This window comes from Apiospora hydei (genome assembly GCF_038363865.1).
Source record: "Apiospora hydei strain CBS 114990 chromosome Unknown utg000009l_segment0_segment0, whole genome shotgun sequence".
Taxonomy (NCBI): Eukaryota; Fungi; Ascomycota; class Sordariomycetes; order Amphisphaeriales; family Apiosporaceae; genus Apiospora; species Apiospora hydei.
In genome coordinates, this window is record NW_027117368.1 from 5517305 (window position 1) to 5539830 (window position 22526).

At 55.3% G+C, this 22526-nt stretch overlaps 11 protein-coding genes across 11 annotated transcripts; 7 read left to right on the forward strand and 4 right to left on the reverse strand.

The window, feature by feature from the left end:
* Positions 1 to 735: 735 nt before the first annotated feature.
* On the forward strand, positions 736 to 2334 carry PG997_013545 (uncharacterized protein; the record flags this gene model as incomplete). Its single annotated transcript, XM_066817859.1, has 4 exons — positions 736 to 1580; positions 1641 to 2048; positions 2112 to 2253; positions 2323 to 2334. 4 exons carry the CDS (start codon positions 736 to 738, stop codon positions 2332 to 2334), a joined length of 1407 nt encoding a protein of 468 aa, XP_066663551.1.
* Positions 2335 to 3088: 754 nt separating this feature from the next.
* PG997_013546 (uncharacterized protein) lies at positions 3089 to 3634 on the forward strand (the record flags this gene model as incomplete). Its single annotated transcript, XM_066817860.1, has 2 exons — positions 3089 to 3397; positions 3491 to 3634. The coding sequence occupies 2 exons, from the start codon at positions 3089 to 3091 to the stop codon at positions 3632 to 3634; spliced, it is 453 nt and encodes a 150-aa protein (XP_066663552.1).
* A 557-nt stretch (positions 3635 to 4191) lies between these two features.
* PG997_013547 (uncharacterized protein) lies at positions 4192 to 4665 on the forward strand (the record flags this gene model as incomplete). Its single annotated transcript, XM_066817861.1, has 1 exon — positions 4192 to 4665. One exon carries the CDS (start codon positions 4192 to 4194, stop codon positions 4663 to 4665), a length of 474 nt encoding a protein of 157 aa, XP_066663553.1.
* A 256-nt stretch (positions 4666 to 4921) lies between these two features.
* On the reverse strand, positions 4922 to 6502 carry PG997_013548 (uncharacterized protein; the record flags this gene model as incomplete). The annotated part of the gene is made up of 2 exons (XM_066817862.1): positions 4922 to 5140; positions 5279 to 6502. 2 exons carry the CDS (start codon positions 6500 to 6502, stop codon positions 4922 to 4924), a joined length of 1443 nt encoding a protein of 480 aa, XP_066663554.1.
* A 663-nt stretch (positions 6503 to 7165) lies between these two features.
* Positions 7166 to 9171, reverse strand: PG997_013549 (uncharacterized protein; the record flags this gene model as incomplete). Its single annotated transcript, XM_066817863.1, has 2 exons — positions 7166 to 8970; positions 9033 to 9171. 2 exons carry the CDS (start codon positions 9169 to 9171, stop codon positions 7166 to 7168), a joined length of 1944 nt encoding a protein of 647 aa, XP_066663555.1.
* Positions 9172 to 9668: 497 nt separating this feature from the next.
* PG997_013550 (uncharacterized protein) lies at positions 9669 to 10954 on the reverse strand (the record flags this gene model as incomplete). The annotated part of the gene is made up of 3 exons (XM_066817864.1): positions 9669 to 9866; positions 9925 to 10041; positions 10112 to 10954. The coding sequence occupies 3 exons, from the start codon at positions 10952 to 10954 to the stop codon at positions 9669 to 9671; spliced, it is 1158 nt and encodes a 385-aa protein (XP_066663556.1).
* Positions 10955 to 12583: 1629 nt separating this feature from the next.
* PG997_013551 (uncharacterized protein) lies at positions 12584 to 13048 on the forward strand (the record flags this gene model as incomplete). The annotated part of the gene is made up of 1 exon (XM_066817865.1): positions 12584 to 13048. One exon carries the CDS (start codon positions 12584 to 12586, stop codon positions 13046 to 13048), a length of 465 nt encoding a protein of 154 aa, XP_066663557.1.
* A 253-nt stretch (positions 13049 to 13301) lies between these two features.
* PG997_013552 (uncharacterized protein) lies at positions 13302 to 13825 on the forward strand (the record flags this gene model as incomplete). The annotated part of the gene is made up of 2 exons (XM_066817866.1): positions 13302 to 13544; positions 13697 to 13825. 2 exons carry the CDS (start codon positions 13302 to 13304, stop codon positions 13823 to 13825), a joined length of 372 nt encoding a protein of 123 aa, XP_066663558.1.
* A 1411-nt stretch (positions 13826 to 15236) lies between these two features.
* On the forward strand, positions 15237 to 18729 carry PG997_013553 (phosphoribosyl transferase domain protein; the record flags this gene model as incomplete). The annotated part of the gene is made up of 3 exons (XM_066817867.1): positions 15237 to 15589; positions 15658 to 16549; positions 16573 to 18729. 3 exons carry the CDS (start codon positions 15237 to 15239, stop codon positions 18727 to 18729), a joined length of 3402 nt encoding a protein of 1133 aa, XP_066663559.1.
* A 689-nt stretch (positions 18730 to 19418) lies between these two features.
* Positions 19419 to 20286, forward strand: PG997_013554 (uncharacterized protein; the record flags this gene model as incomplete). Its single annotated transcript, XM_066817868.1, has 3 exons — positions 19419 to 19665; positions 19754 to 20036; positions 20127 to 20286. 3 exons carry the CDS (start codon positions 19419 to 19421, stop codon positions 20284 to 20286), a joined length of 690 nt encoding a protein of 229 aa, XP_066663560.1.
* A 135-nt stretch (positions 20287 to 20421) lies between these two features.
* PG997_013555 (MFS multidrug transporter) lies at positions 20422 to 22468 on the reverse strand (the record flags this gene model as incomplete). Its single annotated transcript, XM_066817869.1, has 5 exons — positions 20422 to 20678; positions 20756 to 21123; positions 21183 to 21511; positions 21566 to 21912; positions 22027 to 22468. 5 exons carry the CDS (start codon positions 22466 to 22468, stop codon positions 20422 to 20424), a joined length of 1743 nt encoding a protein of 580 aa, XP_066663561.1.
* Between the last annotated feature and the right edge of the window lie 58 nt (positions 22469 to 22526).

Consider the following 22526-nt stretch of genomic DNA (forward strand, 5'->3'; position numbering starts at 1 on the left):
CGGTCAGCCATCTCCAGTTGTGGCGGGTGGTTTGACTTACTCATCGCATTTAATACGACGCCGCTTGCAAGTCCAGCAACCTGTGAACTGTTTGGACCGAGGGTGCTTCTTCCGATTGGCTTCGGCCTCGAAGAGCTCGCTTGCTCTTCGAAACATCAAGATAAAGAAAGTGTTGGACAATATGTCGTGGCTGGATCAGAGAAACGCACGGGCCACCTATGTGTAACTGTAGGCAGGCACACTTGAAAAAAACACTTCCCGACACCTTGAATATTGGAATAATCCGGAATAATCGGTGATTCGAATGTTGAATGCCTGATGCGCGAATTTGGAAGCTGATTCTCCTTTCAGCCAAGGACGGCAACTTGGTACGTGATCAAATGTTGGAACAGCAATCTACCTGGACTAACGGTATCGAGTCTAGCCACTGACGCTTTAGAGAAATACGACAGACCGATTGGATCGCTTCAAGCTACCAGTCCCACCCTTTTTCCCGTGGAGACAGTTGGCCATGTCCGAACTTCCGTCCTTGAAATAATCTCGAACTCATGAGTGTTTTCGCTTTGGAATGCCTGTGCTGGCGCTTGTAAAGTAGTTTTAGGCTCGCGGTTGTGGCAGCAGGTTAATATCGAGTATAAGAAGATGCTGCCATCCGCCCAATGAGAGCATGTCTGTCCTGCACGCTTCATCAAAATCCCCAACAACACCCCCTTACTTCCCTTAAAAGAGCCCAAAATGGGTACGAAACAAAGAACAACCCCTCCCCCAGTGGTCCCATTGGCCGACAAGACATCCAAAGCAACCCCAAAGTTCACCGATGGCGAGTCCGACGAGTTCGAGTTTGGTGGCTCCCTTGGCTGTCTTGGCCTCATGATCGGCTTTCCTCTCCTCATGTGGTACATGTGGATCGGAGCGACCTACTACGACGGCCAGATCCCCTTCCCCGACGCTCAACAGTCCTGGCCTGAGTTCGGATTCCATCTCTTCGACCTTGCCTACGACGGCGCCTTTCCGACCCCCAAGGCATGGGCCATCTACTGGACATTCTTCGTCGTGGAAGCCGTCATGTACTGCTACATGCCCGGTGTATACAACCAAGGCCGACCCCTGCGCCATGAAGGAGGGAAGCGTTTGCCTTACTACTGCTCGGCATACTCCAGCTTCTACCTCACCATCGCCCTCGCCGCCGTGCTACATATCACGAGGATCTTTCCCTTGTACACACTGATCGACGAGTTCGGGCCCCTCATGAGCGTCGCCATCTTTTCGGGGTTTCTGAATAGTGTCATCGTGTATGTCCAAGCCTTTCTCCGTGGCCGGACTCATCGATTGACGGGATATCACATCTACGATTTCTTTATCGGAGCCGAACTCAACCCGCGCATCGGCATCCTGGACTTCAAGATGTTCTATGAAGTTCGCATCCCTTGGTTCATATTGTTCTTCATCTCGTCTTCTGTTGCTGCTCGCCAGTACGAGACGTATGGATATATCTCCGGAGAGGTCGCATTCCTAGTCATGGCGCACTGGCTCTATGCCAACGCATGCAGCAAGGCGGAGCAGTCCATCATCACCTCCTGGTAAGCGGTTCCCAAATCTGCTGAAAGTATGTAAGCTGACTCGAATGTGACGTACTCCAGGGATATGTACTACGAAAAGCTCGGCTTCATGCTCACGTTCTGGAACTTAGCAGGCGTGCCCTTCAGCTATTGCCATTGCGCCTTGTATCTTGCGAACCATCATCCGGACGAGTACCACTGGAACCCATATGCACTATCTGCCCTCATTATCGCCTATCTGTTCATGTACTGGATGTGGGACAGCGCGAACGGCCAAAAGAACTCCTTCCGGCACCACGAAAAGGGGCAGCTCGTTAAGCGCAACACCTTCCCCCAGGTCCCGTGGCAGTTCATTGAGAACCCGCGTGTCATTGAGACCGACGTGGGCGATCGGATCCTGTGCGATGGTTGGTTCGCCATTGTGCGGAAGCCCAACTACGTGCCCGACATGTTCTTCTCCATGTCCTGGGGCCTGACCACCGGTTTCAAGTGAGTCTCACACTTTCGTGTCGATAGATAACAAGGCTGACCGGCGATGCTATCTACCCTCAGGAGTTTCTTCCCCTGGTTCTACTTCGTTTTCTTCATGGTCATGATGGCCCACAGAGTCAAGCGGGATATTGATCGCTCTCGGAGGAAGTACGGCGAGGCCTACAAGAGATACGAGAAGGAGGTGCCTTACTTGTTCATCCCGGTACGTTTACTCAAAGCCCAATATCTATTGCCTGTCCCGTCAAGCTTATGAGCTGACGATGAGTTGCAGTATGTCTTCTAGGTGAACTGCCATAGGCAATACATACCATCCTCGAGCATAGAGCAGCACAGCGCAGCTCTCGGTGGAAAGACGTCAGAGTGGCGCTGTGGAAAAGAATGGGAGCCAATGAGCGCAGTAAACTGTGGCTCATATCGGGGTACAGTGTCGCATCAATTCTCTAGAAGCGCTGTCCTCAGCTCATGTACGTAGTTTGAGGTGCCTTTGTAAGACAAACTGCCGATGATTCTGCTGAATGCAGTAATGGATCCTCGCCAGATCGACTCCCTGAGGGATCGCAAAGGAATCCAGTCCTATGAAGTTTCTCACTATGAAACTGGTTTGCTGCGTATAAACCCCTTTGCTTACCCTCTCCAATATGTATCACTGTCGAAGGCCTCCAGAAGTCTAAGTGGACTGCGAAACTGCAAGTCGCCAAGAGGGGAGAGAGGGTTTCGCACTCTCCGGTGGCTGTCAACAAAGCTTTTTTTCTTCTCTCTCGGCCCATATGATGGCAGTTGATATGTTTTTAGAGTCTGTGGTGTGGGGTTTCGATATTGAGATAACTCAAAGATCCAGTACTCTCTTAACTCGGTTTCTTGGTCAGTATGGAACGTGTGTTTTGAGCCCTTTTGCGATAAGTCGGCATCGGATTAAAATCACTCCCAAAAAAGACACAAGGAAAATAGAAATATTAGACGACTGTGCTTGCTTGAAAAACAATCTTATCGCTCATCATCACCACCACCACCACCATCACAACAGGTACATCATCAAAATGCACGCCACCGCCGTCTTCATGGCCATCCTTGGCCTAGGCACCACATCTCTAGCGGCCCCGACCTCCGCCCCCGCCCACGAGGTCGCCGTCGAGAAGCGCTTCAAGAGCGGCTTGTGCGGTGTTCACGTCCATATCCAGCGGGGGTGGGAGCGGTACCAGGCCGACGTCAAGGTCTTCGATGCTGACCACAATGTGGTCGCCGAGCAGGCCTTCAGGGCCAAGGGCAACGTCATATCGGGAAAGATCGGTGGCAACGGCCTTCCCAATGAGTTAGAAATCCACGTTACCAACGGCGACGAGAACCCGGTAGGTCCCCCTCTCCGTTTTCTTGTGCCTTAGGTCTCGTTGGCGGTATGGAGTCGTGGGAAATGCGCGTACTAATCTGACATGACCACACAGGCTACCTTCGTGTACGGTGACGAGCACTGGGAATCGGGCCAGAGCGGCACCAAGAATGATCGATGCAGCGTTGGCGAGTGGGATCATAAGGCCCATTGGCCCAATAGAAACACGGTTGACATGGACTGCGGGTTCCCCTGCTAATCTCATCGCCCGTCGAGCGGCACTTCGCTTGCGCGGTTACTGGATAGGCGGATGTTCTGCAACTCTCACTTGGAGAAGGCCGAGTTTCTAGTTGTGCGAATTCGGATGGAACTTGGTGAGTTCTGCACATCATACCTTCGCTCCTGAATCTCCGATATGCAACCTCGCAGCTCGTTATGGGAGTTTCTCAAAGGCAGTCTGGTATACACGTGCGCGGAAGGGTTCCTGGTTAGCTGCTAATATAAACTTAAGAACAAAAACACTATACGACTTCCATATGTAGACAAAAGCTTAATGAAAACCTTGGACATATACCGGAGATGTATACCGGAGAATGCGAATACATGCTACCCTTTCTCCGATTGCGACCTGTAGTAGGTATAAAGAGCTGCCCTCGCTTCCTCTCTTGTCTGCTTAAAATACTATTCATCATCAATCATCAATCATCACCAACAGCCATTAACCAACCCAAAGACACGACACATCAACTCGTCTGCTTCAACCACATTCAAATCTTATCATCGTCACCAACCCAAATACCTTATACCCTTATCAAAATGCACGCCACAACCATCTTCCTGGCCATCCTTGGCCTTGCCGCCAAGTCTTTGGCCGCTCCCATCCCCGCCGCAAACAAGACCACCGGCGTAGAGAAGCGCTTCGAGGGCGGCTGGTGCGGCCTCCACCTCCGCGGCGAGAGACATGACGCCAATGTGAAGGCGTTCGTCAAAGTCTTCGACAGCAGGCAGTCCCAGCTGCAGGACGAGAGCGTGTTCGAGAGCCATAATCGCGGAACCATTGTTGGCGCCGTGCCCGCCGGCACCGGCGGCTTGCCCCTGGAACTGCGCATGAACATCTTCCACGGAGACGGGGCCGTCGCCACCTTCGAGTACGGCGACCAGCACTGGGATTCGGGGGCTGCCGGCACCCAAAATGACCACTGCAAAGTGGGCAAATATGACGGGTTTCGCAACGACATTTTCATGGGTGACCAATATTCGGTTGATCTGGACTGCGGGTTCTCCTGCTAAGCTTGGCAAGCTGGAATAACTTATCAGGCGGATGGAATGGCGTAGGATAAAAGGTTTCTTTTATTTCAAAGCTATCATACTCTTTGAACATAAATGTAAAGGGTTTAAAAAATAAAAAGCACAAGGAAGCTATACAAAGTAGTAGAGAGTGAATCACCACCAAGACCGCCATCCTTAAACCGCTTTTAGTAGTGAAGGGGGTTAGATAATTGATCAAGTCTTCAAATAAGCCTTTGCTTCCGGACTGTACTTTAAACTACCCGTCTACCGTGGCACGCACAATCTGAATATCAGCAGGACAGTGGGGGACCGTGAATGCAACCTGGCCCTCGCAGCGGCCGTCTGGACCCAGCTGGCCGTCGTTGCACTTGCGAAAGATGCCCCTGGCGTGATCTGTGACATCGCCCAGCGTCGCATTGCACCTGTCGTCCCAGTCTTCCAGGAAGGAGATATTGATGGCACACGTCTCGACATACTATATTATCAAATTCATAGGTTAGCAATCACGAACCCACAACTGGGGAACCAGGAACATCCGGGCGAAGGAAGGAAAAGAAAAACCGGGATAACCTACCGTTGCCACTTGATTTTCTCCCTTCTTTCCCTGGTTTACCGAGAGTTCTCGGTACAAATCGGACTGGAAAGTGCGTACGCAGTCGAAATACGAGGGCGACTGGTCGCTGGAGCTGCACTTGATCGTATCCGGATCAGGATCACTGTATGTCGCTGACTTATTGGCCGGGGGCGGCTGCTGGACGTCCACCGTCACATTGCCGGACGCTGATTCCATGGTCTCCAGGATAGGCGCGTACCAGACCGGATATGCATCTCCGGAGTAAACGGGCTTATAGACATCAGGCCTCTCATCGTCTCTGACATCCATCTCCTCCAGATCCGTCGTGCCGGGGAGCGGCGCCCCGGGCTCGCCGGCCTCCCTGTCCTCGTTCCACTGCCGGGACTGTACCGGGCTCCACGCCACGGGGTAGGGCGGATACTGCGCCGCGTCCTTGACCTCCATCCAGCGCGCCATGGCGTAGTATACATAGTTGTCAGCCGTCCGCGCCGCCGCCGCCACGTCGCGGCGCGCGAGCAGCTTGGCGAGCCCGGCGCGGTACGTCCAGACCATCTGCCGGCCGCCGTCGAGGCCCTGCAGCGTGTCGGCGCAGCCGCCCGCGCAGACGTTGCTGGGCCAGCTCGAGTTGATATGCAGGAGCTCGTGCAGCGCCGTCGAGGCCTGGCTGCGCAGGTTCCGGACATTGTGCCACGCGTCGGGCGGCGCCGGGCCGTCCCGCATCCGATGCCACGCGTCGCTGTGCGAGCGGAGGGTCTGGAAGAAGCCCGGGCAGTAGTTGATCAGGGGGTGCTTCTGGTCCAGGCCGTTGTAGGTGTAGGCAGTGCTGGCAGCGGTCCCGCATCGGCCCTTGGGGTCGTTGCAGGTCACTTTGATGATGGGGTGATTGTTGGAACTGCCACCGCCGCCGCTCCAGCCTGCGTTGATTTTGGATGCCCGCGTCAGGGTCCGGAGGATGTGCTCGCGGTACGCAAAGTTTTCGCTCGGAGAGCCGAAATAGTCGATGGCGGCTGTGCTGTCAAAGTTGATACTATATTTGTATATGGCCGATGTTTCATTTCGGTCAATGTCCAAGGCTGTGAAGGCCAGATCAGCGGCGTCGCGGTGGGCCTGTCGAATGGTTTCTGTTTGAGTGCCGTCGCAGGACTCGTCGATTAGTAGTGTGGAATAGCCAGAGCCATCAGACACTTGGGAAAATACCGGCAGTAATATGGCCAATATGAAGAGAGGGACTAATGCAGGTAGCACATAGTTGCGGAAGAACATGCTGGTTGCATACGTCCTTCTACTATACGCCTTTAAATCTTCGAAATCTTCGTTCATCATTGTGTTTCCTGCATTCGGAAATGGGCTGGGTTGTTGGGTAGAGATATTGAGATGTATGGATGGTTATAAAATCCGGCTTTATACACTCCAGTATAGAAGCACTGTAACGGCGAGTCACCTAGTTGGATATCGTTAGCTTAGTTGTCCTGACGATTAATGCACATGAGTGCGTCGAGACCGTTTGTTCGTGAAAGTATCCGGGCGTGAGCAATCCTGACTACAAGTCTAGATGGTGTAGTGCATCCAGTGACGTATTGCCAGCACATCGAGCCTCATATCACTGAAACACATCATCGATCATCCAAACCAGGATTAAAATTGTATAAAAAACAAGCAAAGAATGACTTGTGACTTGCTTAGGACCTCTGACATACTTATATCAAAACAACTTTCCAGGTTCGGAGTCAGATAAGGAGGACTTGCAGAAAGGGGGCACCTTGCTAACATAACTGGTGGCCAGAGAAAATCCCCGAGCACACGGCAGAACCTCAGATGCTGTTCCTTTCGTTTCACGGTGTTGCGGCTAGTAGCCGCGAAGTGGAATGGCCAACGGCTGTTGGATGGCACTTATATTCGCCAAGTACGTACAGATATATGTCATGGCTAGAATATATATACGCCTTTGAATAACATCTCGTCTTTTTGCTCCAGCGTAACCGACTCGATGCCTCGCCACCCGAACGGCTTGACCTTGGGCGTCGGGCGCCGGGGGATCCATCCTTCCCTCCATCCGTCCTTGACAGAGGTCTCCAGCGGATCGGCCACGCCTTCGAACCCGCGGGCGAGCAGGTACTGCAAGATGTCGTCCCGTTTCCAGACCATGGCCACCAGGGCGGGCTTCTCGTACCGGCGCTGCGGGTAGACCCGCGCATTCCCCTCCAGCCGGTACGGAAGGCAGCAGTCTTCGGCCCACAGCAACCGGTCCTGCAGAAGTCCGTTCGCGGCGAGGACCTCCAGGGTCCTGACACTGCCCCGGACGCAAGTCAGGCCCAGCAGGTCGAACTCGGCGGTCGGTTCGGTGAGTTCGGGTCCCGCGTGTTCGAGTATCCATTGTAGGAATCGGTCGTGGCCCAGTTCGACGGCTACGGCGGCCGCCTTCTGATACTGTATCGCGGAGACCGGACGGCCGGCGTCGAGTACGAGCTGCGCGATCCGAGTATTCCCGTTGGTCGCGGCCACGAAGATGGGCCCGAACCCTCCCTCCTCCCCACAACATGTCTGGTACCCATCTTCGCTCAAGGACTGAGTACCATTGTTGCATGTACGGCAGCGACTGTCATTCTCCGATCCTTCTACTACACCTTCCGTGACCGTCGTGGTAGACTCCCGAGAAAGCAGGAACGAGACAAGCTCCGGATTCCCCGAACGACAGGCGTACATGAGCGCGTTCCGGCGGAGGTGCGGATGCTGCCGTGCGAACTCGGCCTCGGGCATGTAGCGGAAATAGAGCCGGACGGTCTCGAGGTCGCCGTGGCGGCAGGCGAGCAGCAGGGCCATGGTCGTCACGTCGACCGAGCGCGCGTGAACCGGGATCCACGCGCAAAGGCGGCCCGTCCACCGGTGCAGCCCGAACAGGTACGCGACCATGTCGCGCCGCCGGAGGCGCACGGCCTCGACGACGGCGCGCTCGAACTTGTCGCCGAACGGCTGGTGCGAGCGGTGGCCCGGCCAGCTCATCATGTACTTGACCTTGGCCAGCTGGCCGCTCTGGACCGCCCAGACGAGACAGTCCCGCTCGTCGTCGTTGAAGCCGACGCCGCGGATTGGATCCAGCACGGCGACGAACCGGTCCATGGTCGAGCCGAGGATGAAGGCGCGCAGGCTGTCTCCGAGAGGTTGGGACCCGCGCTTGTCCTTGTCCCGAAGCCACGGCGCAAAATCGGGATCCGCATGGAATGCCGACGTCAAGCCTCCCGCGGAGGCGTCGATGACCGACTGGCACGCCAGCAGGTGGCGTTCGAGCGGACCGCTGGCGAAGGTCGAAATCGTACGGTTGAACAGGTCCGGGACCGAGTACATGGCCGCCGGCCATTCGAAAGCCCACCCCCACATCCTCTCGCGGGCCTGGGCCAGCCGCACGCCCATGTAGTGCCGACACAAGCACAACATGTACGCCAGTCTCCCTTCATCGTCGTCGGCGGCGGGCGACCCCTCGGCCGCCAAGACTAGGTCGAGCAGCGTATTTAGGTACGCCGAGAGGTTGGCGTCCCAGCGGTCCTCGGGCGCGTGGGGGCGGCCGAGCAGGTAGCGCGCTAGGAACCGGGTCTCGGACGTGACGGCGGGCTCCTCGCCCGTCCGGGGCGGGTCCCAGGGCGTCTCATACCAAGGTATGGCGCGGGTGTTCCTGGCGAGGCGGCGGAAGATCTCGAGCCGCGCGACCGCTGCCAGCACTTCGGCGTCGAATACTTCTAAATATAGAGAGGGGGGATCAGTGATGTTAAAGAAAGTAACGGGACGGGTATCATCATACTGTTGACCTCTCGCAATCGCAATATCGCACAAAGCCCAACGTGTGTGTAAGAACGGGGGATTTCGCCTTCGCGAACAAGGACGGCGTACTCGATGATTGGCCGCAGGAGTTCGGGCGGCAAATCGGCAAAAGACGCCATGGATCGTTGAATACTAGACATTCATATGAGAATAGAGTGTCGCTAGACTATAAAAGTATTCTAGTCATTGAAGCCGGCAGATATACTTCATAGAGAATCATCTTCGTGGCGGTGACTCAGTGCGAACAACACAACACTCGAAGCGGCACAGTAGAATACGCCGCCAAAACCAGCAGGCAGCAATGCCCAGCCCCACATTAAGTAGGGAAAACACCAAGTTGCAGCAGAATCAACGAGGAGCATTGAATGGTGCATATTGAAAAGTGATATTATTATTATGATATTCGGGTATCTCCTAAGGAAACGTGCTCTCCTTCATAACCTGCAAACACCTAACTCCATTAGGCTTTGTTTCGTGATTTTCGTTAAAAGTCGTGCCCTTCGCTGCCGAACTTCTTCTTCTATCGCGTAAAAGAGCTACATCCAACAGTGAAGGCACAGTGTCAAACTCGGCAACGCGCTTATTTCCAAAGCGCATGCGACAAGTTCGCTGTCATTTAGACCATGTTATCACCATGGGTGGCGGGAGCATGACTGACGCCGTTGCTAGCACCAACACCATGGCCGACGGGCTTGCGCGAGTGCGCCATGCCGGTACCGTTGTTGTAGGCGCCGTCGTTGTGGAAGCCGTGGCCCTCACCGCCGAGGTGCTTGTCGCCACCGTGGGCACCCATAGCTCCGCTGCCCCAACCGGCCTTGCGGGTGAACATGGCGTGAGCGAGCTCCAGATCCGCCGGAGTACGAGAAGGGGACACCGCGGTTCAAGGGGATGTGGTTGAAGCGGAAGTCCCAGATGGCGGCGTACACCATGCGGTAAGCAGAGAAAGCCATGACGGTTCCGATGATGGCTCCAGCGAGGACATCATACCACTATATGTCAATTGAAGTTAGATTATGTATGTAATGTGGAGGTAATGGAGGGAGATGGTTCGAGACTTACGTTGTGGTACTCGTCAATAGTCAAGGCACCACCAATCAGGCAAGCTCCCAAAAGCGGCGCGTAGATGGCGATCAGCTTCCACATGGCGGGGTGGTAGTTGGAGAAGACCTTGAGCTTGGCATTGAGGTAGAGGTACAGGTAGACGAAGCCCGCAAAGGCCGCGGTGGTGTGACCGGAAGGCATGGACTCGAGCGAGTCGTTGATCTCCTTGGGGTCGCCCGTACAGATCTCCGAGGTGTAGTAGATGCCCGTGAAGCCGGCACCGTTGTAGCCGGCGCCCTTGACGCCGGGCGCATTGCTGGCGCGGCTGATGTCGGGCTTGCAGACGTCGAGGAAATGCGGGCGCAGGCCACCGATGAGCCACTTGATGAAGACCTGGAACACGGCAGCGGTGATGAGCGAGTACAGCAGGCCGATGACGGCGTTGTTGACGTCCCAGAACGAGCGGATGCGAATCTGGCAGATGAGGATGACGATGATGGGGATGAAGGCGGCAAGCAGCGCGGCGGCGACAATGGGGATGATCTCCTTGCGCAGGGGGTAGGCGAACTCGGGGTGGACGACCTCGCCGTCGGAGAACTGCACGGCGAAGGAGCGGGTCGGGGCAGGGTGGGCCATGTAGACGCCGAGACCGAGGGCACCCATGGCGGCCATGGTGAGGATGTCGAGCCAGGTGTGCTTCAACCACTGGCCGAAGGTGGGGCGCTGGGCCATGGTGTAAGAGGCGCCGGCGTGGGTGGCGGTCTTGTTCTTCCTGCCACCGCCGAAGAGGCCACCGCGCTTGGGCTTGGCAGCTCGGGGTTGCGCCGGCTCCTGGCGCGTCTGCTTGTTGAAGAGACCCATCTTTTCGGTGTCTTCCTTCTTGAGTGAGGGCTTCGATAGGTCGGAACGACGGAACGAGGCAGAGAGTAGCCTCTGGCTAGCTGATCTCGAAGATAGCTAGGTAGAACAGAGTTGAACAGGTCTGAAGTGCTGTAATGATTCTTGATGGTTCACAAGCAGGAAAGGCACGAGGAAAACGCAGCTGCGGTGCCCCAAAGATATAAGCCACTGGCTGCAAACTCTCCGGCACAGCAGAGCTCGCACGCTGCAAGGAGCCAGTGGCTTTAGCGTCTTGACGTCACTGCCGCTTAACATCATCATGGCTCGTTCTGGACAGCGTTTGAGAAATGTCGGCTGCCGGCACCATATCGCAATCCCATTCTGGCCAGGGCTTGTCGGGTAACACTGGGACATGCGGAATCGAGATCAATAGTCACCAGCTCTAATTATTCTGCGCGATGCGAGTTCCGTTCTAGCGCCGTCGTTTCCCCAGCCTGCCAGCGTCAGGGGGGGTGTAACAAACTGCAGCAATCGGGTTTTCGTTGGCTTGTGGGCTTGCCGTCACCCACGTCATAGCGACCAAAAAACTTGGCAAAGCTTGAACCACACTTGTTTCACCCGGTGGCCAGCTCATCTTACTTACTTACTCATCAGCCCAGAAAGCCAGCCCTGTAGGCAATCCGCCGGACCAAATCCTCCTCAGCCTATGGACGCCCGGCAAAAAAAGAGAAGTCAATTGAACCAAAGTGGCATGACGGCATTCTTTCTCGTCCTTCCTCCCTTTCGGTGCTCTAGAACGGGCTGCGGGCCTGGGACGTGCTGCTAAGACCTGACGGCTAAGTTATCCGTTGTGGACTACAGGGCACGCGCGTCCAGTTCGCCAGTTGCCGTAACCCGTCTTGGCCCTTTTCGCGGAGGGTGTGGTCCTGCAAAACGGTGAACAATATTCGGATTTTGTTATTTTGGAAGCTGTGGTGTGATGTCAACACTGAAATTTCGGAAAATATGCACCCTTGTGGAATGCAACTTAGGACTTCCGACTGGCTCTCTCTGTGTAGCTGTAGCTGTAACCAGCCACAGAGGAAGGTTTTTGTTCGTGCTGCACCAACGCTACAGTAGGTACTTGCGCTAGAACAGAACGAAACCAACTGAAGCAACCGTGCTGGTCATGTTGATGTCGTTTTTTTACAATACTCTGACCGGCCTCTCAATTGCAATCACACAATGCTTTTGGAGCGCTCCACGAAGCACACTGCAGCGGGTTCGAGTCAATCAGATAGGATCTCCCGCTAAGGAATGCATACAGATTGCAAAAATGGATCATTGATGATGGTTGGCAGCCAGCAGCCAGCCCAGCTTGCAAGGAGCAAGGTCCGAAACATGGGGTAAGAGTTTGCCGGGGTCAACGCCCAAGTTTTAGTGGCTACAGCGCATCGTTTCCCCAAGTCTCGGCTTTTTCTTCTCCTGTCGCCCTTTCATTTCTGCAATGCGGGCATTCCTGTCACGATCGGTCATTGTTTGCCAAAAGAACATGGAGATGATGTCGGTGATCAATTGCGACAATATTTGGATTACTGATTACCTAACATACATGCATATACAAAACTAGGTAGTGTTTGCACTTCCCCGAACGCCACCCTATGAAGAGCCATGAAGCTGGTCCAAGTTGGGTGGATGCCCGGGCTGCTCCCTTCCTTCCTTGCCGTCTTCTACCCACCCTACGCTCAGCTAATGAGGGTGCCGTCAGAGCGGTATGTCTTCATCACGATATCGTCGAAGTACATATCGTATACCTCTATCCTGGCACTGACGTCTACACGGCTCCGCAGCGTAACGAGGATGGGCAAGTTGGTCAGCCCGGGCCTCCAGACATTCGTCTCAAAGTACCGCCATCCGTCCGCGTTGGGGGCGCCCAGGGTGGGCTGGAACGAGGTGGTCTGGCAGGGGGCCGAGGCGCTGGCAGCCGCTGAAGTCGACCCACAGGGACACGGCCCCGTCGGTCGCCTTGAAGTAGCCGGCGACGGTGTACCCGACTTCGGGGTGGTCGTAGCAGCCCGTGACGTACTGCTCGAGCCCGATCGAATACTGGAACACAGGGCCCGGCGCAGTATCTAGATTGAAGGTAAGGCCCGGCGCATTGCTGCCTCCACGTCCCTGGCCGGGCGCCGGTACGATGTAATAGTAGGGCTGCTCGCTGTTGGAATAGGCGATCCAGGGGTACAGGCGGTTGCTATATTGGTCCGAATCGGATGGGCCATCGTCGAAGTTGCCGTTTTGAATCGGCTTTAGACACGAGTTATGCTGTGGGATGGTGGTGGCGGCGGCGGTAGCGGCGGTCGTAACAGTCTCGGTCGTGACGGAGCTAACGATGGTCGTGCTCACAACCGGAGACGGCGTGACTGTGACAGTAGACGGCGTGGCTGTGACGGTGGACCCCGACACCAGGATCGATACTGAGCTGACGATGCTGATGGCCGTCGACGTCTCCGTGATGGTCGCTGCCGAAGGGCAGCTTGTTGGGTCCGAGCTCAGCGTCGCCGAAGCACAGCAACTGCCCGTGCTGGTCACGTACACCGTGGCCGTCGTGGCTGCGCAGGTAGTTCCGCCCGCGGTAGGCGTCAAGTAGCTGCACGTCGACGAGGCCGAGGCGCTCACCTTCTGCAAGCACGCGCAGGCGTGGCCAACCTGCGCGGAAAAGTCCTTGAAGTCGGTACAGGGGCTAGCAAAAAGCGGCAATTGGGTTATGTCTGTGACGGGCGACAGCGAAATGCCCTGGCAGAACTCGGTGGCGCCCTGGTCTGCTGCGTTCAATACGGACAGGGCGCATTTGTTCTTGCAGGAGCATGGGATGGCTGCCATGGCCGCTCCTCCCAAGGAGCTGGCCAACAGTAGCCGGGTAAAAGAGTGTTTCATTTTGGCAAAGGAATGTCAGGTCGGTAATGAATGACTGTGGTGAGCGAGACGACCAACAACGGGAGTTGCAAGAGCAAACCCGAATGCCGGGTCATGGGAGCGATTCGCTCCTTCTTGTACAAACGATTTTTCTAGTTTGATTATCGTCAACATAGCCGGTGCCTTTGGTCTAGAAGACTACCGAGCTTCGGGTATAGAGGCAGCTCTTAGCTTCAACGCCGGGGGACATACTAATCGAATTTGGGGATACTGGATTGCTAGAACCGTCGCTGTGGCTGGCTGCGCTAGTCAATAGCTCTGTAAATCCCATTTCAGCTGCACCAAAATGACTTTCTTGAACGACGGCTGGCCCTGACTGCTCCATATCATATTGGCACCATAATATGAAGATCCATTACCCCTGCGGTTGGCGGCCGGGTTACTCTACTCTGAATGGATGATTGATTGACGAATATTCCCAGCTCGAGATACTTGTCATCATGCACCCCCAGGAGACAAATGTCAGTGAGTCAACATCAACGTGAACCAAGATATCTCCATCACGGTTTCTACCTTGTGTTCTGCCAAATTGGCTTGGTGCTTAGCTCCGGCCTTGATGACTTGGCCTCATAGCTGCCCGTCCGGCAAGCATGCTCGTCTCCACTGCCACAGCTCTAGAAGCGCTGCTAACCCCCGTTATAGGGGGTTGCTCACATTTTCCTTCCTTGCCATTTATGCTAGGGCTCTCTGCATTTCCGTCTTAGGGATGGTAAACTCCCAAAAGGGGACCATCAGATACTTCGTTAGCTACTTAAAATTCTGGCGGACTGAGCAGGAGCATCTATTCCAATGACGTGGATGGCTTTTACGAAGGTTACTTGCACCGAGAGAAAACAGCTGATCTGCCACACTTATCACCCTCGATCACTACCATGAGTTCAAACAAGCTCAGTGCAGTCTGACGAGGAACAACACCATGATACCGACCATTCGGTTGGAAAATCAAGCTATCTTGCGAGACTGTGCCTTACCACTAAAGGAAGTCGTACATTGACTGCCCTTGCGTCTTGTCCAACTGAAAATGGCCTTACAAGCAAGTTCCCCGAGTCATTGCCGGGCTGCTTGATAGCCAGGTGCCAGACGAATATGCTATAGTGACTGCGCAGGTTTGTATATTGATGAATGACCATGGCATTAAACAAAACATACACCCAATCGATGTGACTTTCAAGAAAACTAGCAAGTGAATGCATGAAACGGTTTGCTAGAAGACTCCGAATGACTTCAATTTATTCTTGCGATCAGGCATTCTCCCTTTTCCAATTGTACATAAACCAGAATCTGGGCTCCGCCACTACAGCCTTTGGTATCAAAAGCAATAGCATGCCCACACACACTTCATTAATCCACGATGGCTTCCCTAACTTCCCTCATAGAGACCCTCAAGCAGAGGGCCAATTGTACAGACCCACCCTTTACACAACCGCTCTCCGATGCGCAGTATAGCGATGGCTTCGACAGCATCTCCCAGGGCGCGGGATGGTCGACGTACCAAAATTTCATCATCCCCCAACTAAACCGAGCACTCACGCCGCTTTTCAACTCCCGGGATCGGGTTTCCGTCCTCGAGATCGGGCCTGGCCCGAAAAGCGTACTGGGATACCTACCGGGCCACCAAAGACAGAAGATCACGAGATACACCGCCTTCGAGCGGAGCGAGCTGTTCGCCACCAGGCTGGAGAATTTGATCGGCCAGATACCCCAGTCATCATCACCGCTGCCGGCACTGGGGACCCCGCCCTCATCCACCGTGGCCCCTTTCTTCTGGACAGCGGGGACGAGCAGGATGAGAAGTACGACATCGTTCTGTTTTGTCACAGCATGTACGGCATGAGCCCCCAGCGAAAGTATATAGAGAAGGCGCTGGAACTGCTAGTCCCTCTACCTGCACAGGGGCTGGTGGTGGTATTCCACCGCGAAGAAACCCTGGACGTCGATGGCCTAGTACCCCACCGCACGGCTTCGTTCTCGGAGGCCTTCCTCAGCATAGACGACGACGATGAAACCCTCGACAGCTTCGCCGCTTTCGTCACCGGGTCTGCGGTACAGAATGATACGGCGATGGGTCGGGCCATCCAGTACGAATGGCGTAAGGCGTGCCGGGACTTGGGCCGCCATGATGATGGAGCTCACCAGGGCAGGCTCATGTTTGGTACGCCGGAAGTTATGAAGGCTTTTACACAGCATGCTGCCGCGTTGCCCCAGCTTATAGCGAAGGTACCATGCGTCACGGGAGATAGGATGGTTAAGAACCGGGAGGCCCGCCTCCATCAGCCTGCGGCAATCATTCGACCTACGGAAATTCAACATATCCAAGAATGCGTCCGGTGGGCTACAGAGCACAGCACCAACCTAACCGTCATCGGCGGCGGTCACGGTGGCCAATGCGTTTGGCCCGACAGCGTGGCGGTGGACATGGATGCTTTTAACCACGTAGACATCGTCATGCCAGACAAAGCCAACGAAGAGCAAGCTCAGCCTTTGCTTGTCGTAGGCACTGGGTGTAAGGCAGGGGACATCATCTCCAAAGCATCGGAGTCGGGTCTGACCGTGCCGTTGGGCTCCCGCCCGAGCGTCGGCGCAGGCTTGTGGCTGCAAGGCGGCATCGGCCATCTGGCACGACAGCACGGATTGACGTGCGACGCCATCGTCGGCGCGGTGCTGGTGAGCGTCGACTCGAAAAAAAGATCCTCTGCGTCGGAAATGTGCCAGTTCAGCACCGGCCGGCCGACGCCATTCGACCAGATAACGAAGCCAACCTGCTATGGGCGATAAAAGGGGCGGGAACCAACTTCGGCATCGTGCTTAGCGTCACCTTCAAATCTTTCGCAGCCCCAACCTACTCGGTCCGGGACTGGAAAGTCCCGCTTGACGAAGGCCCGGAAGCGGTGTGCCTGCTCCGCAAGTTCGACGAGGCCGCCAAAGAGCTTCCTCGGAACTGTTCCGCAGACGCGTATTTGTACGGGGAGGCAGACAAGTTGTATCTGAGTGTGACCATGTACGAAGCCTCTACAAATACTGCAACGACTGCTCATACAACAACGAGTATGCAAAACTTGCTTGGGCCAGAGATTGATCTCAAAATAGTGGACGGCACCGGCCTGTTTGACACTGAGATGTACATCTCCGGCATGCATGGCGGAAACGGCGGCGGTAAGACCTCATCGATCAAGAGATGCGTGTTCTTAAAAGCTATTGGATCAAAGAAAATTGCCAACCTCCTGATCAGCGCCATGGAGACGCGCCCGTCGCCATGCTGCTACCTCCATCTGCTACAAGGCGGTGGAGCGGTCCGCGACATTGCAGCCAATAGCACTGCTTTCGGCTGTCGAGACTGGGACTTTGCGTGTGTGGTCACTGGCGTCTGGTCCCGTGACCAGGATGGAACCGAAACAGCTCAGGCCGCAGTACGCTGGGTCTACAGTGTCGTCGAAGCCTTGCTACCCCTGAGCAACGGAGTCTACGGTGCCGACCTCGGACCCGACCCGCGAGATGCTCCACTGGCGATCAAGGCCTTTGGACCAAATAGGCCGCGCCTCGCCTGTCTCAAAAAGACCTTCGATCCCCAGAACGTACTGGCATACGCCTGTCCTCTCCTCAATGAAGCGCCAAGGGAGCCCAGGCTCATTGTCCTAGTCACAGGCGAATCCGGCGCCGGCAAGGACCACTGCGCCAATTTGTGGGCTTGCGTCTTCAACCGACAACGGAAACTCAAGGCACGGGTGGCTAGCATCAGCGATGCCACCAAGCGGGAGTACGCAGCGGCTTCCGATGCTGATATAAACCGTCTGCTCTACGATCGTGCATACAAGGAGCGCCACCGCACGACGCTTACCGAGTTCTACGAGGATAAGTTGCGGGGACGGCCTCGACTGGCCGAGGAGCATTTCTTGGATGTGGTTTACGACGCGGCTAACTCGGAAGTGGACGCGTTGCTTATTACAGGCATGAGAGACGAGTCGCCGGTCTCGGGCTTTGCTCACTTGGTGCCCGACAGTAGAGTGATCGAAGTTCGCGTCCAAGCAAGCCAAGCAACGCGGGAGATCCGCCGTGGACAATCTTGCTTGGACAGCGCTTCTTATAGTGATGATAACGATGGCCCGAACCCGACGACTTCGATAACCGCCTTGGATTCTGATCGGCCCACTTTCGTCTTCGACAACGACGCGATAGGAGAAGACGAATGGCCGATTGAATTTTTCGCTGAGCGAAACCTGCTCCCCTACTTCTCCGAGAAGCTTGAGAAACTGAGAACTATGGTCCGCGTGATACCGGACTTCCCCCAACCCGGCGTCGAGTTCCGCCACACGCTCGGAATCGCCCAACAGACTGGCGGACTAGAGTTATGCACATCGTTATTGCAATCCCACTTCAACCACGGCGACTGGACATATGTGGATAATATCGCTACCTGCGAGGCCGGCGGCTACGTGTTCGCGTCGGCGCTGGCCGCCCGCGTCGGCGTACCCCTAGCGCTGATCCGCGAGGAGGGCAAGCTGCCGCCGCCTACGGTGTCCATGGCCAAGTCTTCGCCGTCCTACATCACATCGATGAGCGCCGAAAGCGACGACAAGAAAGGGGAAGAAACTAATGGAAAGAGGATTGTGATGGACCGCGACGCCGTCGCCCGGGGTGCATCGGTGGTAGTGGTCGACGACGTGTTGGCTTCCGGGGCAACTCTCTGTGCGATACTGCATCTGCTAGGAGAGGCTGGAGTCAGCCAGGCTAATATCAGCGTTCTGGTCGTGGCTGAGTTTCCTGTGCATCGCGGTCGACAGTTGCTACTGCGGCGTGGCTTTGGCGGAGTCAGAATGCAAAGTTTGCTCGTATTTGGTGGTAACTAGGTAGAGAATACCATACGACGAAGTTTATGGTATTCTCCAGTCTCTCTGTTAAAGGCAGTTAAGAATGTGAGACTGTTTCTTTATTGAGGCCTCTGAACATTGCTATGCCCTTCTGATGTGTCATCTGCTTGGTGTAATTTTATCCGGGCCTTGACTCCTTCGACGCGCTTCTCTTTTCAAACAGTATGCTGAGTGAAGTAGAATCTTATGATAATAGAAAGTTGCGAGCCCAGGATATGGCGTCGGCATTGCATGCATGCATGCCCGTGAGTTCGGCGTACTACCAAATTGGGAAATTGCCCCCTTTTTGCGCTGCCAGTTCCCAGAAAACCCCCACCAATCAACAGCGACAAGTAAAACACCTGGGGGGTATGGATTATCAATTCACCAACAAACTGTTTGATTGCAAAGCATACTGTTGCGGGCCATGAAACTCACTCGCGATACAACTCGTGAAAGATGTAATATAGGCAATGCGTTCTTGCTGACCAAGCGTCACATACTCGGGATTGGGTGTGGACGATGAATATATAATGCCAAACATCTCTGGTATACTCACACTAGATCTTCACCAAGCTTCTCTCCACACAACAGAACACACTCCCATAAATTCCAAGTCACCAATCTCCCTGACGACTTACATAGCCCTTGTGCACATTTTACCCTTTGTATCAACAACGACTGACACGATGAGTTCTACATCGCCAGTCGCCCTCATCCTAGGCCAAGGCGCCAATGTGGGAAAGTCTGTCTCCGCCGCGTTCGCCAAGAACGGATACCGGATCGCCCTAGTAGCCAGGAGTCTCCGCGAGGAGAACAGCACGGCCAGCGAGCTACACGTCCAAGGCGACCTGGCCGACCCGGAATCCATCCCCGCCATCTTCGACACGGTCAAGACTAAATTCGGCCTGCCACCGTCCGTCGTGGTATACAATGGTACGGCTGTGTCTGCCTATCTCCATCAATATACATACATATATATGCATTATACCCACAGCTAACCCCCAATATGCTACTACTGCAGCCAGTTCCGGGAAACCCAACGACAAAGCCGACCCCCTCGCGCTGCCCCTGGAGCAGTTCACCCGCGACTTCGCCATCAACACGACGAGCGCCTTCATGGCCGCCAAGCACGCCGCGCTCGCCTTCGCCGCGCTGCCGGCCTCGGCCGCGCGCACCTTCATCTTCACGGGCAACTGCACCAACGTCATGCCCATCGGGGCCCTGATGGACAGCGGCGTGGGCAAGTCGGCGACGGCGCACATTATCCAGGTCGCGGCGGAGGCGTACAAGGATAAGGGGTTCAAGTACGTTTTTTTTTTTTTTTCAAATCTTAGCCTCGGCATATATCTATCTTGGCGAGCAATAGGGCAGTTATTAACACGATTCGTTACTAGGTTATACTACGCCGATGAGCGCAAGGCCGACGGCTCGCCGGCTTATGGTGCCATCGATGGCGAGGCCCATGGCGAGATGTACACGGCGCTTGCTAAAGGGGCGACTCAGGGGCCATGGTGTCAGACCTTTGTCAAGGGTGTTGGATACAAGAAGTTCTGATATAACATAGAAAATCCCTCTCTGTAACAAATACGGCACGAGAGAAGTAATGATAGATGAGCCAAGCAAGATTTCATTACATGCCATGAAGTCATAAAGTAATATATACATTATATAGTTGTGAGTTACCACTGATCAAACAGTCTCCACATGCTGTGCCTGTTGCATGGACGGCTTCTCCCCAGCTGCAGCACTCGATCTTCTCCGCTTCTTCCGCGAAAGCCTCTCCTGGCGAGACCTCTCCAGCTCCTGGGCGAACTTACTCCTGAGCCGGATCTGCGGGCCCTTCCAGTAGAAGACGTAGATGGGGATGATGAATATCACGCCCATGCAGGCGAGAATAGTGGAGGGGTAGACGAGGTGGTATTCCTTGGGGCCTACACTTTCATAGACTGTTGGGCGAGGTCCCGTGTTAGTGTATCCTTCTCTGTTGACCTAGGTAGTAAGTGGTGAGTGGATGACGACTTACAAGGATGCGCATAGAGCGCCGCGATACCCGCCAAAAAGTCCCGAGCAAAGTCGTTCCCGCCAGTGGCGGAGGCGCCAAAGGGCCCGTAGGCGGCGAGCATGTAGTCGATGGACGACTTGTAGACGCCGTAGTTGGCGATCCCGATGACGGCGGCGAAGATGATGGGCGCGATCCAGTGCGACCTATCGGGGCCGAAGCTCGTCCAGGAGAAGCCGAAGAGGCCGATGGGCAGCAGAGGCGCCAGCCAGAGGAGCCACCAGAGACGGGACTCGGGCGAGAGACGGTCGGGGTCGATCTTTCTTGTTTTGTTGTGGTGCCAGATTACGGGGAGGTAGGTGAAGTAGGCTATGATGTAGGCGACGATAGTTCTAATAGGGGGTATATATTAGTACTATGGCGAGGATAAAGGGCAGGAGTTAACACTCACCCCATGAAAGCCAGACCAATCTGATGTGTCTCGAATCCGTATTGCTCAAAGATGGGCGTGAACGCCTCAAGGAACACAAATACCAGCATGTCGGAAAAGCCACTGAGTAGCGACAGCCAGATAACGATAGGCTCAGTGAGCAGCATGAAGTAAGGTCGCCACCAGATCTTGCCCGTCTCCTTGAGCGAGAAGCGCTTCTCCTTCACCTCGTTGGGACCGTAGACCTCCTGGCCGTTCTTGCGGCGCTTCTTGGCCTCGCGGTCGAGGAGAATAAAGGGGGTTCGTCTCGGGCACCAGGAAGAAATGCGTGACTTGGACGATGCCGCCCACTATTATGCTCTATTAGTACATCGCGTTTCCCATGAAGTAGAGATGTATGAGACAAGTCCGCACTTACTGATGAGCAGCGTCCAGAAAATCCACTCCACAGAACGATACTGCCCCACGAACCCCCCAATGACCGCGCCGGCCGGGGACCCGCCGACGCTGGACAGAATGACGAACGCGACGGCGTACTGGAAGCCCGTGTCCTCGGGCCGGTACATGTCGGCAATGACGCCGAGGGTGACGGAGCCGCCCGAGGTGGAGAGACCGCCCAGGATCCGGCTGGCGATGACGCCGCCGAACGTGGGGCTCAGGGCCGACGAGATCTGCCAGATGTTGACGAGGAAGAGGGAGGCTTGCTGGGTCGGCCAGCGGCCGATTTCTTCGGACCAGGGGGCCCAGAGTTCTGGAAGGGGTTACAAAAATGGTCAGTTCCCTGTGTCATTAATTCAGGGGCAAAAGCACCTGCAACTTGTTCCAAGATATAAATAACAAAGGGATGTTGATGAACTCACCACACCCAAAGGCATAGGCCACCAAAAGGCCATCTGCCCCAGTCGCGCTGTCTCGGGCGTGACCTCGTACTTCTCCGCTAGGCCGTCGACGGCGAACCCGTACATGCTGGCGTTGGAGTTCATGCTGGTCTGGATGAAGAGGATGATGACGAGGATCATCCACTTGCGCCACTCCGGTAAGCCGAAGGAGAGAGCGTCTTCGGCATCGTCTTCACCGAGCACCCGCTTGCCGTCCGCGGTACGGGTCTCCTTGCCCGGGTTTAGGGCTGCGGCTTGGTCTGCGCCGGGGAGGCCGTCTGGTTTCTCATTCTCGGTGTTATTGTCGGTGTGCGTGTGGGAGGGGTGCGGCGCTGGAGATGCCTCGGTAGAGGAGGCCGATCTCGGGCCGTCTGGATGTTGTTGTTGGGCCATGGCAGTGGAGGTGGGTTCGGAGTGGTGATCCGGCATGCGGTTGTGAAAACCAGGCACGTGCGACACACGAGGCCCGATACCTTACAAGATTGAA